We start from the raw sequence: 15,478 nt of genomic DNA, 5'->3' as shown, positions 1-15,478 counted from the left end.
TTAGACTGGATGTCCTTCCGGGCGACCTTCTGGATGAAGCTGGGGCTGTGAGGGAAGCCCAGGTCCTAGGTACCTGTCGGTGGCCAGAGGGAAGCCTGAGTCCCAGGTGACTGGAGGTAAGCCTGTGTCCTGATGCCAGAGGGAAGCCAGTGCCGGCAGCCAGGGGAAGGAAGGCCTACTCTTGCACAAATTTCGTGCATTGGGCCTCTAGTAAAGTAATAAAAGCCACTAGAAGGTATCTGGGCACACAATAGTTTAGAAATATAACACTGTGATGTTTCCTCAAAGAATGATGAAAAAAAATAATCAAAATTAAGAAATTAGGAATGTGAAACTTTAAAAGTTTTTAAATGATTAAGGACTGGTTGGGGATGAAGGTTAGTTAGTGGTAAAATAGGAATAGACACGCCGAAACCGGTTTGGCTCAGTGGATAGAGCGTCGGCCTGCGGACTGAAAGGTCCCAGGTTCGATTCCGGTCAATGGCATGTACCTGGGTTGTGGGCACATCCCCAGTAAGAGATGTGCAGGAGGCAGCTGATCGATGTTTCTCTCTCATCGATGTTTCTAACTCTCTATCTCTCTCCCTTCCTCTCTGTAAAAAATCAATAAAATATTAAAAAAAAAAATAGGAATAGACATTTTATAGTTGGCTTAACAATGAGGGGTTAAGGGGCCGATTTCCTCTGCAGTCAAAAACCTGCATATAGCCTGACCGGTGTGGCTCAGTGGTTGAGTGCCAACCTATGAACCATGAGGTCATGGTTCGATTTCCAGTAAAGGTGTTTGTGCAGGAGGCAGGTGATCAATGATTCCTTCTCATTATTGATGTTTCTATCTCTCCCTCTTCCTTCCTCTCTGAAATCAACAAAAATATATTTTAAGAAGATCTGCGTATAACTTGATTCCCCAAGAACTAAGTTGTCTTTCAGTATCTGCGGGGGATTGGTTCCAGGACCCCCTGTGGCTACAAAAAAAACAAAGATGTTCAAGTGCCTTATATAAAATGGCATAAACCAATGCATACAGTTGGCCTTTCATATCCACAGACTCCCAGTACAGGTATTTATTGAAAAATATCTGTGTATAAGTGAATCAACACAACTCAAACTCATGTTGTTCAAGGTCAACTGTATATGCTAAATAAGGGCAAATGCCCATATAAATAAAAACGAGTTCTACATTTTAAATTACTATAGAAGGTAAGAGTTGAAAAGGCCAATTATCTATACCAGTGGTCGGCAACCTCATTAGTCAACAGAGCCAAACATCAACAGTACTTCTTCAAAATAGACTCATCCAGGCTGAAAACCAACTTCTGCGCATGGGCCACGAAGTTTCAATTGCATTGTATGTGCGCCCCCACGTGGTATTTTGTGGAAGAGCCACACTCAAGGGGCCAAATAACCGCATGTGGCTCGCGAGCCGGTTTGCCGACCATGGATAAAAGCCTATGTGGTTGCCACACCCTCATGCTGTGATGCCTCCACGCTGTAACAATCTGTCATCAAGAGGCTGTGTGCGTGCGCAGGTGGGCAGGGACTTGACGCAGCGTGCGCAGCATGGAGGCAGATCCCACGTCTCCGTGTGGAGCTGGGTCCCAGCAGCTCTGTGTGGCAGGACTCCCGGCTCCGGCCTACCTCTTTGGGACAATCCATTGAGGAGCCCCAGATGGGTGGGTGGGGCCTACCTCTTTGGGGAGCTCAATCGCAGGGCTCCCGCACTGTGAGAGGGCACAGGCCAGGCTGGGGAACCCCCCCACCTGAGTGCATGATTTTTGTGCACCGGGCCTCTAGTAAAGTATAAAGAGAAGTAACTTCTAAGTTTATTAAAAGGAAGAAAGTGTTAAAATAGGACAAACACTATTCTGTATAAAGAAAAGATTATTCAAAGTAAAATTGTACAGAATCCAATCACAAGTAGAAGGGCACAAAAATAATTTTTTTTTGGAGGATGACAGGAAAATTTAGCCCACAATTAGGAGTTGACTGTGATCCTCCCTCAAGAACAGGGATGTCAGCAGATGCCACCTCTGCCTTCTGACTTATGCCCACTACAAATCAGTATTTCCTAGAAGGGGCTTGCACACATGTGTGGCAACTCAACTTTCATAGGTGCTACTCAAAGATCAGGCACTTGGATCACCCGGCTTTGATAGCCAACAAGGGTCCAACAAAAACTAAAGCAAAGCAGCAGGTATTAATGGGTGCATAAGCTCCACTGCCCACTGCCATCTGCCCAGAAGGGCCCTAATATATTCTTTCCCAGCTGCTACCTGATGTTAGTTTCTAATCAGCCTGCATCTAGGTATTCACTGCAATCCTCCCTTTTAGGACACTGGTTTTTGGCACATCTTCAACTATTGGGAGCAACTAAAAACAAAGAAGGCCACAAGGACAGTTGCAACAGTTTAAGAGGCAATAAGGAGCTCTGGCCAGGCTGATTGTGTCCTACACAGATCATTCTGTTAAGACTGGGAGAGGTGGCTGTTTTATCTAGTGCACAGAAACCAACACAGAGAGTAAAGGAAAATGAAGAAAGAGAGGAATATGTTCCAAACAAAAGAACAAAAAACATTCCAGAAACAGACCTTAATTAAAAAGAGACAAGTGATTTACCTGATAAAAAAATCAAATTGATGGTCATAAAGATGCTCAACAAGGTTAAGAGAATAAATGCATAAAGTGAGAATTTTAAAAGAGAAAGAAAATATAAGTATCACACAGAATTGAAGAAGACAATAATTACACTAGAAAATTCAACAGAGGGGTTCAACATCAAAAGTTAAGATGGCTAGAGGCTTTATGTGACACAATCAAATAGGCAAATATATGCATTACTGGAGTCCCAGAAGGAGAAGAAAGTGGGGAAAAGATTATTCAAAGAAATCATGGCAAGAAAACTTATAATCTGGGAAATGAAACAAAAAACCATACAAGGAAGCCCAAAGAGGGGGGTGGGGGAATGCAGAGAGCCCCACACCAAGACACATTGTAATTAAATTGCCAAAGTAAAAGATAAGGAGAGAATCTTAAAAGCAGCAAGAGACAATTTGTTATGTACAAGGGAACCACAGTAAGACAATAAGCAGATTTTTTAGCAGAAACTTTACAGATCAGATTGAGTGGCATGAGTGGCATATTCAAAGTGTAGAAAGAAAAAAACTTCCAACTAAAAAACTTTTACCAGCAAAGCTGTCCTACAGAATTGAAGGAATGATAATTTCCAGACAAGCAAGAGCTGCAGTTCATCATTAGTATACTGGCCTTGTAAGAAATGCTAAAGAACCTTCTTCAACCTGAAACAAAAGAACACAAATTAGTAACAAGAAAACATTTAAAAGTATTAAGTCTCACTGCTACAGATAAATTCAACATGTTCTAATGCAATGGTGGTGTACAGTAAATCACTTATAACAACAGTATAAAGGTTAAAATACAAAATACTAAAAAGGTGTAACTTCAAAAAATTATTAATAGATATACAAGGTGGAAAATACAGTGGGGCCTTGACTTACGAGTTTAATTCGTTCCGTGATGGAGCTCGTAACTCAAATTACTCGTATGTCAAATCAAAAGTGAATGAGTGAGACACGTGAGGCTGGGCTGATGTTGTGGCGTTCACTGTGACGTTAGCTGCACCAACTAGCAGTGGGGTATCTGAAGCTGGCTCGTAACCCGAATTTTAGCTCTCAACTCAAAGCAAAAAATCGGCCGAGAGACGGCTTGTATCTCAAAAACTCGTTAGTCATGACACTCGTAAGTTAAGGCCCCACTGTATATAAATTGTGACATCAAAAACAAAATGGTGGGGGAGGAGAATAAAAGTGTAGACCTGTAGTATGCATTAAATTACAGAGCTGAAAATACTTATAAACATAAGGTATTTTATGTCAGCATGGTAGACACAAAGCAAAAACCTACGGTAGATACACAAGAGATAAAGAGAATCTAAGCACAGCATTACAAGAAAACATCAAATTACCATGGAAGAGAGTAAGAGATAAATAAATGATAAAACAGCTGGAGAACAACTTATGTACTACTAAGTCCATATCTATCAATAACTATGAGTATAAAGAACGAAATTCTTTAATCAAAAAATAAAAAGTTGCCTGCCTGGCATTGTGCAATGGCTGAACATCAACCTATGAACCAGGACATCATGGATTCGATTCCTGGTTGGGGCACATACCCAGTTGCGGGCTCGATCAGTTTACCACTGTTAACATGTTCTATCCATTGTTGAAATGAGATATTTGTATCTTATTAAAGTCTTAGCCTTAAAGTCTATTTTGTCCAAGTGCTTTCTGTTGCTTTCCATGCATGAAATATCTTTTTCTGTTCCTTTACTTTCAGTGCATGTGTCCTTAAAACTTAAGTCTCTTTAGGCAGCATCAATTTGGTTCTTTTCTTATACATTTGGTAACTCTTTGTCTTTTATATATATATTTATTGTGTGTGTGTGTGTGTGTATATATATATATATATTTCAGAGAGGAGGGAGAGATAGAAACATCAGTGATGAGAATCATTGATTGGCTGCCTCCTGCACACCCCCTACTGGGAATGGAGCCCGCAACCCAGGCATGTGCCCTGACTCGGAATCTAATCATGACCTCCTGGTCCATAGATCGATGCTCAACCACTAAGCCATGCCAGCCCAGCTAAATTTTCACTTTTTACTATACATTTCATTTCCTTTCTGTTAAATTTTCATTTACATTTAAGTTCTTTTTGTTCATAAACAAATAAATTTATTATAAAACGCTTTGTTTTTCAAACAACCTTCTGGAATGAATTAAGTTCGAGAACTGAGGTTCCACTATATATCTTCACAGAAATGAAAATATAACATATCAAAAGTTATGGGGAAGCTCATAGTGATAAAATCCTACATTAAGAATGATGACATCAGGGGTTTCAAGATGGTGATGGAGTAGGTGGACAACTCAAAACCAAACTTGAAATAAAACTAAATTGGGGATTGAAAAGGTGACTATCCTGCCCTGACTGGTTTGGCTCAGTCGATAAAGCGTCAGCCTGCAGACCGAAGGGTCCCAGGTTCGATTCCAGTCAAGGGCACGTACCTTGGTTGCAGGCACATCACCAGTAGGGAGTGTCACGAGGCAGCTGATGGATGTTTCTCTCTCATCGATGTTTCTAACTCTCTATCCCTCTCTGTAAAAAAAATCAATAAAATATATATATTTTAAGAAGGTGACTATCCTATAGCAGAGAGTGGACAAAGGCCAGATAATAGGAACAAAGTCTGAAGAACATAAAGTATACGTCAAAGAGGAACCCTAAAATAGAGACCAAGGAAGACTTTCTGCCATTTCTTGGCAAAAATGGCAACTAATGATACTGTTCTGAAGAGACTGGAACAGAAAGGTGCAGAGCATATCAAATTATCGAATATCTTAAACAGCAAGTTGCTCTTCTTAAAGAAAAAATAACTTTACCATCGACTTTGAGAGAAGAAAGAGAAGAAACTTCGAGTCAAAAATGCTAAATTGAAGAAATAGAATCAAGAGCTAATTCAGGAAGAAATTAAACATGGAGTGAAACAAATACCACTTCCGTCTGGTACTCCACTGCAAACTCATTCCATGGTTCTGTAAATGTAATATAATTTATGCCAATCACACCCATATCTTCTGGTGCCAAAGAACAGGTAAAAGGAGAAGGAAAGTGAAAGAGAAACTTAAAAAAAAGGAGAGAAAAAGGAGAAAACCACCACCAGTAGCAGGAAGTGCTAACTCTAAACCAACAGATGTTTCCCGTGAGGATCTTTGAATTGTTGTATCATCACTGCTAAAAAAACATCCCGATGCAGACTCTGTACATAGAAGTAGATGTTGGAGAAGCAGTCCCAAGAACAGTTGTCAGTAGCCTGGTGAATCATGTTCCTCTTGACCAGATGCAAAATTGGATGGTGATTTTACTTTGTAACCTAAAACCTGCAAAGATGAGGGGAATGGGGAATACTATCTCAAGCAATGGTGATACACTAGTATGTGCTAGTTTACCGGAGAAAGTTGAAATCTTGGCACCTCCGACCGGGTCTGTTCCTGGAGACAGAATTACTTTTGATGTTTTTCCTGGAAAGCCTGACAAAGAGTTGAATCTTAAGAAGATGGAACTAAATTCATTGCCTTAATTAAATGGTTTACATGGTTTTAAAAGGAAAAAAAAAATTAGTTAATGCTTTATTCAATTTAAGAAGCTAAACGTGAAAAAACTGTGAAAAACTAGGAAACAGAAATTAGCCAATCAGAAAAGTATACACTAAGTGGCCAGATTATTATTAGGTAAGTATGGCCCATTCATAGGAATATACACTGAGTGGCCAGATTATTATGACCACCCCATCAATACTTCGTTGGGCCACCTTTTGTCTTCAATACTGCAGCGATTCTTCTTGGTATCGACTCCACGAGATGTTGGAAGGTGATGCGAGGAATCTGACACCATGCCTGATGAATAGCACTATCCAGTTCTGTGAGATTTGATGGTTGTGGAACCAGCTGCCTGATGGCTCTTTTAACTTCGTCCCACAAATGCTCAATTGGATTGAGATCTGGTGATTGTGGAGGCCACCTAAGCAAAGTAAAGTCTCCCTCATGTTCTTGAAACCACTCCTGCATAATACGAGCACCGTGGCAAGGTGCATTATCTTGTTGAAGAAGCCGTCTCCATTGGGATACGCCATCAACATGATAGGATGAACCTGATGAGCAACGATACTTAGGTATGTCGTGCTATTCAGACGTTTATAACGATCTGGCCTTCTAGCAACTTCAGCGCAAAATTATAGCTAATTTGCCTATAAATGTCAGGTGGTCATAATAATCTGGCCACTCAGTGTATAGTCGTTACCTTGGTTGCTCAGTTGCTTGGGTGTAGTCCAGTGAACAAAAAAAGGTGGCCAGTTCAATTTCTGGTCGGGCATATGTGGGCTTGATTTCTATTAAGGGTGTGCAGGAGGCAGCCAATTGATGTTGCTCTCTCATCTCTCTCCCCCTCTCTCCCTCCACACACCTTCTCTTTGAAATCAATAAAAACTTTTTTTTTAAAGAAAGAAAAACATGCCCTGCCAGGTGTCACTCAGTGGTTAGAGCATTGTGGGTTTGATTCCCAGAAAAGGGGATGCATCTGGGTTGCAGGTCTGATCCCTGCCCAGGTTGGGGCATTATGTGGGAGGCAACCAATTGATGCATCTCTCTCCCTCTCCCCCCTTCTTCCCGCCCTTCCACTCTCTCTAAAGATCAATGGGAAAAATATCCTCAGGTGAGGATTAACAACAACAAAAACCCCAAAAAACAACAACAAAAAGGAAAAGTATTCAATTGACAAATATAGGAGGTGATTCAGTCAGAAAAAATTTAATCACATCTAATTTAAAGAGATACAAGTAAATATTAGAGGAAAAAATATTTAATTCAGAATAAGCTAACAGCCTGACTAGACCAATTAGCTGAGAGGAAATTAGTGGTAAAAAACTGAGTTTCTTCTGCAAAAGCCTCCAGGCCTAGATGACTTCTTGGTGATTTAGTTCCAAGGAACAGTTATTTCCCATTCCAAATAAACTGCTGCAGAAAATAGAAATAAGAAACAGCGTAAGCTACAATAGCAGCTAGATGTTAAAGTGCTTATTATGTTCCAGACATCGACCTACATGCTTTACATATACTGTTTATTTAAATACTAGTAGCCCAGTGCACGAAATTCGTGCATATTAAAAGGGAATTAATTAGCAGAAATATTTTAATATTGCTATTTGCCCTTTCTCTATAATAGAAGTGTGAGAGATGAAAGGAAATTAGTAAAATGTATATGAAAATAATATATAAATTTATTAATAAACAGTAACAAAAGGATATAACAGCAACAGAGGCAGGATATAAAAACGACAAAAACATGATATGAAAACAACAAAAACATGATATAAAAACAACAAAAACATGATATAAAAACAACTGTGATGCAAACAATGACTGATAAAGTGATTCAACTTATTCTAATATTTCCCTGTACACCACATTAAGAGTGAAAACACTTTCAGAGTGCTTGACTAATTTCCCTTGTGATGAAGTATTTAGAACTTTAACTGTAACGTCACATGCTCTTCTAACTCGAGAGAAAGCAACATATAACTGACCATGTCCGAAAATGGGTTCAGGTAGGAATATGCCTACTCTGTCTAGAGTTTGTCCTTGTGATTTATTAATAGTCATCACAAATGCTGGCATCACGGAAAACCGTCATCGAATCAATTTAAATGGGAGGCCAGTGTCAGATGGGGACAAATAAATTCTTGGAATCAGAACCACCTCTCCCTCGGCAGATCCTGTTAATACTTCAGCTTCGATAATGACATCTCATTATTTTCAGAAAAAGTTATGAAAGATTGACTATATAGTTCAGGAATCCATGGTTAAAGAAAAAAAAAAAAAGCTGACATTATGGTGCTAGAAGTCAGGAAAAGTTACCCCTGAGGCTAGCAGTTATGAGAAGGAAGTGTGAGGGAATTCCAGAGTGCTGGAAATGTTCTATACCTGATCAAGTGAATGTGTATACTTTTAGAAAATTCATTAAACTGTCTGAACCTAAGAGTTGGTGCACTTGTCCTATGTTATGCTTCCATAAAAATTTTACATTAACTAAGAAAGCAATAACCAGTTAAAACAATGTAATAAAGAGTTCCCTAAAAACAGCAACAAACAAAATACCCAGTTTAGCAAGACATTTATGAGAATAGAAATTACTATAAAACTATTAGATAGCCCTAACCAGTTTGGCTCAGTGGACAGAGCATTGGCCTGCGGACTGAAGGGTCCCAGGTTCTATTCCAGTCAAGGGCTTGTACCTTGGTTGCGGGCACATCCCCAGTAGGGGGTGTGCAAGAGGCAGCTGATCCATGTTTCTTTCTCATCGATGCTTCTAACTCTCTATCCCTCTCCCTTCCTCTCTGTAAAAAAATCAATAAAAAATATATTACCCCCCCCCCCCAAACTATTAGATACTAGAGGCCTGGTGCACAAAATTCATGCACTGGGGGGGGGGGGGGGGGGGGAGGAGGGGTCTCTCAGGCTGGCCTGCACCCTCTCGCAGTCGGGGAAGTCCTAGGGGGATGTCCAACTGATGGCTTAGGCCCGCTCCCCAGGGGGAATGGGCCTAAGCCAGCAGTCAGACATCCTTAGCACTGCCGCCACCACCGCTGTGCTCGCCAGCCATGAGCCCAGCTTCTGGCCGAGCGGCGCTCCCCCATGGGAGCGCACTGACCACCAGGGGGTAGCTCCTGCATTGAGCGTCTGCCCCCTGGTGGTCAGTGCGCATCATAGCGACTGGTCGTCCTGCTGTATGGTTGATTTGCATATTAGCCTTTTATTATATAGAATACCATATTGCCATTACTATTTTCTTTTAGTACCAGATATTATTGGGTTAATGTACTTGAAATGAATATTCCAATAGAATTTTAATTGAAATAATACTGGTGATTTTAAAGTTAACCAGGATGCATAAAAGGGGTGAGCACTTAAAAAATAAGAAGCCACAATGAATACAAAATCATGATGATTTAATCAGTGACACAAAAAACTTGTATGACATAGTATATAGTGTATGTATATAAATTTAATACAGGCCAAAATTTGATCTTATACCTTTATGATTAGCTGGGTTTCATAAGTCAGATATTTAGAATTTAGAAACCAGTGATGATATTGCTGAATATATTCCATAAGCATCCTATGGAGGAAATGACAATTTGCTAGTAGGAATATGAATTAACTTTCTGGAAGAGTTTGGCAAAATGTATTGAGATCCTATAAAATGCACTCATTTTTTATTTGGTAATTCCACTGTCTAAAATGTCTCCTATGGAAGTAACTGATAACTGAAACACATATTTATTTACTAGTACAAGTATGTTCACTACTTTTTAATAAATAATGTAATTTAAGGAGCTGGACCTGAGGCTGAAAGATAGCAGCTTGAGAAATGGATCAATGCAAAATATATAGTAACTTGCCTTTGAAATTACTCCCATCAAAGTTAAATACAGGTCTCCCTACTAGTCCTAAGATCTAGCATTTGGCTAAATGCTAATGGATGCTTTTCTCATGTACAATTTCAACATACTAGAGGGTTCCAACAATATCCAGGGCTAAAATAATCACAAATTTTAAATACAAGATTTTTCAGATTTAGCATACATTGACATCAACCACTAAATACTGTCCAAAATTAAGAGTGTATCTTTACATGTAGTTGTAAAAGTAGCTACAAGTTTTTTGTGGTATACTTTAATCCTAACATGTCATCACTGGGATTTGACTGTTAAAAACAGGTTACCAGATAACAATACTACAATTTAGTCCAGCATGCTTAGACTTTGAAGGTAAAATGGGGTTTACGTTTTTGCTCTTGAACATAAATGAAAGCTCTAAATACAAGCTGACTCTGGACATATCTAGTGGCTGCTGGCTAGTGAACTAAGAATCTTGAACAAAGTGAACTTATTTTATTTGTACATGAATTCTTAGTGCTTAGCACATATAAATACATATTAATTAAGTGAAAAGAAAATCTGTAATTCTCAGCATTATGTAAACTTCTGAAAAAGCATGTAAGAATTGACTTGCAAAGGAACATAACCAAATACCTAAATAAGAATGATTGCCAATATGAAAGAATTCAAACTTGAAGTTAATGAAAATATTTATTCAAACCTAACTGTATTACAGTACCAAGTTGAGTTAAACAAACATCAACTGTATGATATTTAGTTCCTTAGGAATAGACTAATGCCACATCAGAAAATTTTTTTACAACATAAATTTCTGCAGTGAGATTCAGCAATTAAGATGTGATTTCCACATGGAGAAATGTTGTTCAGAGCAGAACAGATTTCGTTTTATAAAGGCCCAGTACCAAAAAAAAAAAAAAAAAAAAAAAAGATTGAGGAAAATGACTCTGTAACAGTACATACATCTGTAGGAAAAAAGCTTAATATACTGATATTTAACCAAACAGAAAGCACTTAAGAGAACATATTTTAATGTCTAGGCACAATTGGTCAAGTACTAATTATAATTTCTATTCTCATTTAAATGTTTAAATCAATTCATCAACTTAACTGATGTGTGTAAGTCTAATACAGAGAAGGCACCTCTCATTCTCCTTTTTGAGAGTAACTCTTTATAACATTTTAAGGAGCACAGAGACAATGCACTATATCTGAGTATAGATATAGTTATTTAACAGCCCATTTTAGGAGAATCTACATTAAAATATAAAACTATGATTTCTCTTCTTACATCTTATGATGGGCATGGCTTTCTAAAAGGATACCAGAAGATAATCCTCCACATAAACTTTAAAATAGGGTACAAGATTTAAATTAAGTGTGCATTGGTCACTACTACATAAGGAGTTTTAAGAATTAGTGCAATTCTTTAAATCCCCAGCATTTAGGGGAAAAGTATATACATCCCAAGAAATCTCAACCAGTACATAACCAAACCTTTTATGGCTCAATAGTCTAAACACTCAAAGTTCTGTAAAACATTTTGAAAGTTATAAACAAAAGATCAGAACATTCGTGGCTTACAAAATTCTCTCTTTAAAACAAAGAGACCAAAATGACCAGAAGAAGTATAAATTTCAGGAATATAATCTTTACTGCAATTATAAGAAGGGGTGATAAAGTATTCACTGTAGAAAACCCCCCAAACTGTTATTTTCTGATTGCTTTACTACCATTGGAGGTGGTTATCACTTTTGTACTATTTAGTGGCTATGTCTTTAAATGTCTCGTTGGACAGTTACTGAAGGCAATTTATAAGGAAAAACATTATTTCCCCCCAACAGTGAGAAACTATTCCAGATAAATAAGCCTCAGAATTAGGTATCATAAGAAGTAAAAAAACACAGTGTTAAGAACATTGGGTTGATTTAACCTCTATTTCAACAATGTTTACACAATATTTACAATATGCAATTGTCAAAGCTATACAGATTTGCAGAATGGCTTTACTTACATGTCTGCAATTTTTTCCCCCCAAATAAAAATATAACAGATAAATCTATTTACAAACTAGGAAGCTGCTTCAGAAACAGCATGATTTAGATATAAAGTGAAATTTCAGTATAATGAAAGTGCAGGTCAAGCTTTTAGATTTTGTCAATATCTCATTCCCTACACTCACAGTTTAAGGGATACGAGTTTTAAACAGCTATTGTTCTTATATGTTCAGCATGTTTACTCATCATAATGCAAGGATAACAAAAATTTGTCCACATCCATTCCAGCTGGAAATGAACTGGGCAGCTTCTTTTTCTGTTAAAAAAATAAAAATAAAAATAAATAAATAAAATAAAAAAATAAAAAAGTAAAAATAAACAAAAATAAACCTAAGTTAACATATTGAACTCAAACAAAGTCCATAAACTTTCTTAAATCACTTAGAACATTTTATCGAATTCTTCCATACACTAAAATTTTTGACAAATTTTTTCAATTTAGAATTTTAGTTTTACAGAGAAGTAGAGATAAATATAATAAAATCAAGGTTAATAAAATATTCCGATGGTTCTTCCAACATTAGCTTAGGGCAAAAGACATTATACAAATCCAGAGTGTATACTTGCTGAATGAAATGATACAACATGATTTCTATAAAGTGGTCATTATTACCAAACCATAAACCTTAGAAAGGTTTACTAAGATTTTAAGATTATCAGGTATTTTTCAAGTTCCACACATTTAACATATATCAGGCACTTTACAAACACTACATTTAGGTAAGATAATGTGGTAACCTTTGGTTAATGATGCAGCTGAGACTCAGGGAGCTATGGGCTTAATCATAATCACAAAAGCAAAAAAAGGAGATGCAGGATTCAAACCCAGGCTTGCATGGCAGCAAACCCTAGACCAGGTGTGGGCAAACTTTTTGACTCGAGGGCCACAATGGGTTCTTAAACTGGACCGGAGGGCCGGAACAAAAGCACAGATGGAGTGTTTGTGTGAACTAATATAAATTCAAAGTAAACATCATTACATAAAAGGGTACGGTCTTTTTTCTTTTTTAGTTTTATTCATTTCAACCGGGCTGGATACGGCCCACGGGCCGTAGTTTGCCCACGGCTGCCCTAGACTCTTTCCCTGATACATTTTAAACAGCTTTCTTTCTATTCAATCCACTTGCTAAATGGCTAAACAGATTAGAAACCAAAGAACTTATAATACTTATCTGCATAGCCCATGGACAGGAGTAATAAGGTAATGAAGACTTGGAGGGGTGGGTAGGGGCTGGGAGGAGGGGGGAGGGGGAGGCAAAAATGGGAGATATAAGTAAAACTATCAACAATAAAAAATATATGGAAAAAAAGAAATAAATGTGTTTCATTTATTAATGCTATCCCTGCATTGCCTTTCCATGATTAAGGAAAAAACAGGTAAGTTTAGTTTTTACACGGCTCCACATATTAACATCTATAAGAGCCCATGAAAATATGACAGGACATGGGGAAAAAAACCAAGATGTAGGAGTTAAGTAGTTTTTACTTGGTAATTCCACACACAATAGTGGCTTACCAATTTTTCATACCTTACGTCAATCACCACCCCCCAAATATTCATCCTACCATGACACAAACAAAAAACTCCTTTTCCCAAGGAAGATGTTTATAAACAAACTAGAGGCCCAGTGCATGAAATTCATATGGGGGGGGCGGGGGGGAGAATTCCCTCAGCCTGCATCGTCTCCAATCTGGGACATCCCTCTTGCAATGTGGGACTGCTGGCTCCTAACCGCTCACCTGGTTGCCTGCCTGATCGCCCCTAACTGCCTCTGCCTGCTGGCCTCATCACCCCTAACTTACCCCCGCCCCTTGCCGGCCTGATCGGCCCTAACTGCCCTCCCCAGCTGGCCTGATGGCTCCCTAACTGCTCTCCCTTGCTGGCCCGATCACCCCTAACCGCCTCTACCTCAGCCCCAGCCACCATGGCTTTGTCCAGAAGATGTCTGGTCTAATTAGCATATTACCATTTATTAGTATAGATGCCTTAGCAAGTATTCTGAACTGTTTCATCTAGACAACTTCTGAGTATCACACTAGCTGAGAGACACTGCTATACAATGTGTTTTGTCAATTAAACTCAAAGCTGTTTTGAGCAGAATGTTCAGTAAGGTAGCTATGGTAAAAAATGCTAAGCTCTCTAATCTGAGCACTGAACGAAGGGCAAAGGTAGAATTTTGAAATTAAGACTTTCAAACTTGCCTTGATTCTCTTCTTTTTCATTGGTACTGACGAATTTGAAAGATTTTTATTAGAAGTACGGGAGTTCCGCTCACGCTCATCTAATTCTTCAATTTTCCGCTTTTTTGTGGTGCTCCTTGCAGATGTTCTAAATTGCTGTGTATTGTCTTTTAGAGGAGTTGCTGAAGTAGTCCTAGAGATGGCTGCTCTGGAGAGAATCATTAATGTGTGCGCAGCCATGTTCACACTGTTTTCACTCCCTGCTTCACTGGCAGGGCTGCAGGCCGGCAGGTCAGGGGTGACAGGAGGGACCATTATTTTGGGTGTGCTACTGTCTTCAATGAGACGCCTGCTAGAGGGGACCTTGATACCATCGGTAGGTTCTTCTTTATGTTTTTCCCCTGCCCCTGAGCCAGGTGTCCGGGGCACAGATAGATGAGCACTGTCCACGAGCCTGTTTACTGGGCTATGACGCTGAGCATCCTGTAACATTTCTGTGGTATGTTTGCTTAGTGGGTTAATCAAAGAACTGGCAGATTTGGTTTGTTCCTGTTTTAGATCCTTCACAGCTGCACCTACGGAAATGACATTTTTACTGTTTGAGGATGTGCCTTGTTTTTTGGTTAGTTCTTGCAGTGATGCTATAGTCTTCTCATTCCGTAAACCTCCATTTTGCTGCCCATTAGACAGTTTTAAAATTTCTGGATTTTTCTGTCTTTCTACATCACTGCATAATTCATTCTCCTTATTAGCTGTTGCTTTATGGAAAGATTCAAGTCCAATTTCTGTTGATGAAACTTTCTTTTCTGACTGAGCTTCTTTTATGGTATGTCGGCTAACGGCAGTTTCTGATTTAGATAAAATCTTAGGCACAGGAGGTTTCTCTCTTTCTCTTTTGAGAGCATTATTAGAAGAGAGTTTTAAGGTAGAGGACATCATGGGTGAGCCAAGATTAGGAAACGAAATGTCATTCCTTTCTTTGCTCTGGGACACCATCTTATGGTTTGCCCCCTGTGTATCTGCCACAGGAGCAGTGCTATCAAAACAGAGCACACGCCTATGGCTTTCCAGTGGTTTGCTAGTTGGAACTATATTCTCTGAGAAGGGAACTGTGATTTCTTCGAGTTTTTTCCCATGATCTGTTGTCATATTCTTGTCAGAAACTTCAATCCTTAAAAAAAAGAAAAAAGTTACCTTTAGCAACATA

The 15,478-nt window shown here is 38.7% G+C and overlaps 1 protein-coding gene and 1 pseudogene across 2 annotated transcripts in view; one reads left to right on the top strand and one right to left on the bottom strand.

Annotated features, from left to right (window-relative positions):
• Positions 1-5,084: 5,084 nt before the first annotated feature.
• On the top strand, positions 5,085-6,316 carry LOC139018289 (aminoacyl tRNA synthase complex-interacting multifunctional protein 1 pseudogene; annotated as a pseudogene).
• A 4,391-nt stretch (positions 6,317-10,707) lies between these two features.
• Positions 10,708-15,478, bottom strand: part of NPAT (nuclear protein, coactivator of histone transcription) — a 62,601-nt gene continuing 57,830 nt past the window's right edge. For both annotated transcript variants that reach the window (XM_070425979.1, XM_070425981.1), the window contains 2 exons: positions 14,293-15,442; positions 10,708-12,346 (listed from right to left, as the gene is read on the bottom strand). In XM_070425979.1, the coding sequence (XP_070282080.1) occupies positions 12,269-12,346; positions 14,293-15,442 (1,228 nt within the window). In that variant the 3' untranslated portion in view covers positions 10,708-12,268. The remainder of the gene's footprint in view (positions 12,347-14,292; positions 15,443-15,478) is intronic.

The sequence above is a fragment of the Myotis yumanensis genome, unplaced genomic scaffold, assembly GCF_028538775.1.
Source record: "Myotis yumanensis isolate MYYU_CA2020_CCGP unplaced genomic scaffold, mMyoYum1.0.hap1 SCAF_10, whole genome shotgun sequence".
Classification (NCBI taxonomy): Eukaryota; Metazoa; Chordata; class Mammalia; order Chiroptera; family Vespertilionidae; genus Myotis; species Myotis yumanensis.
This window is presented reverse-complemented; position numbering and strand designations above follow the sequence as displayed.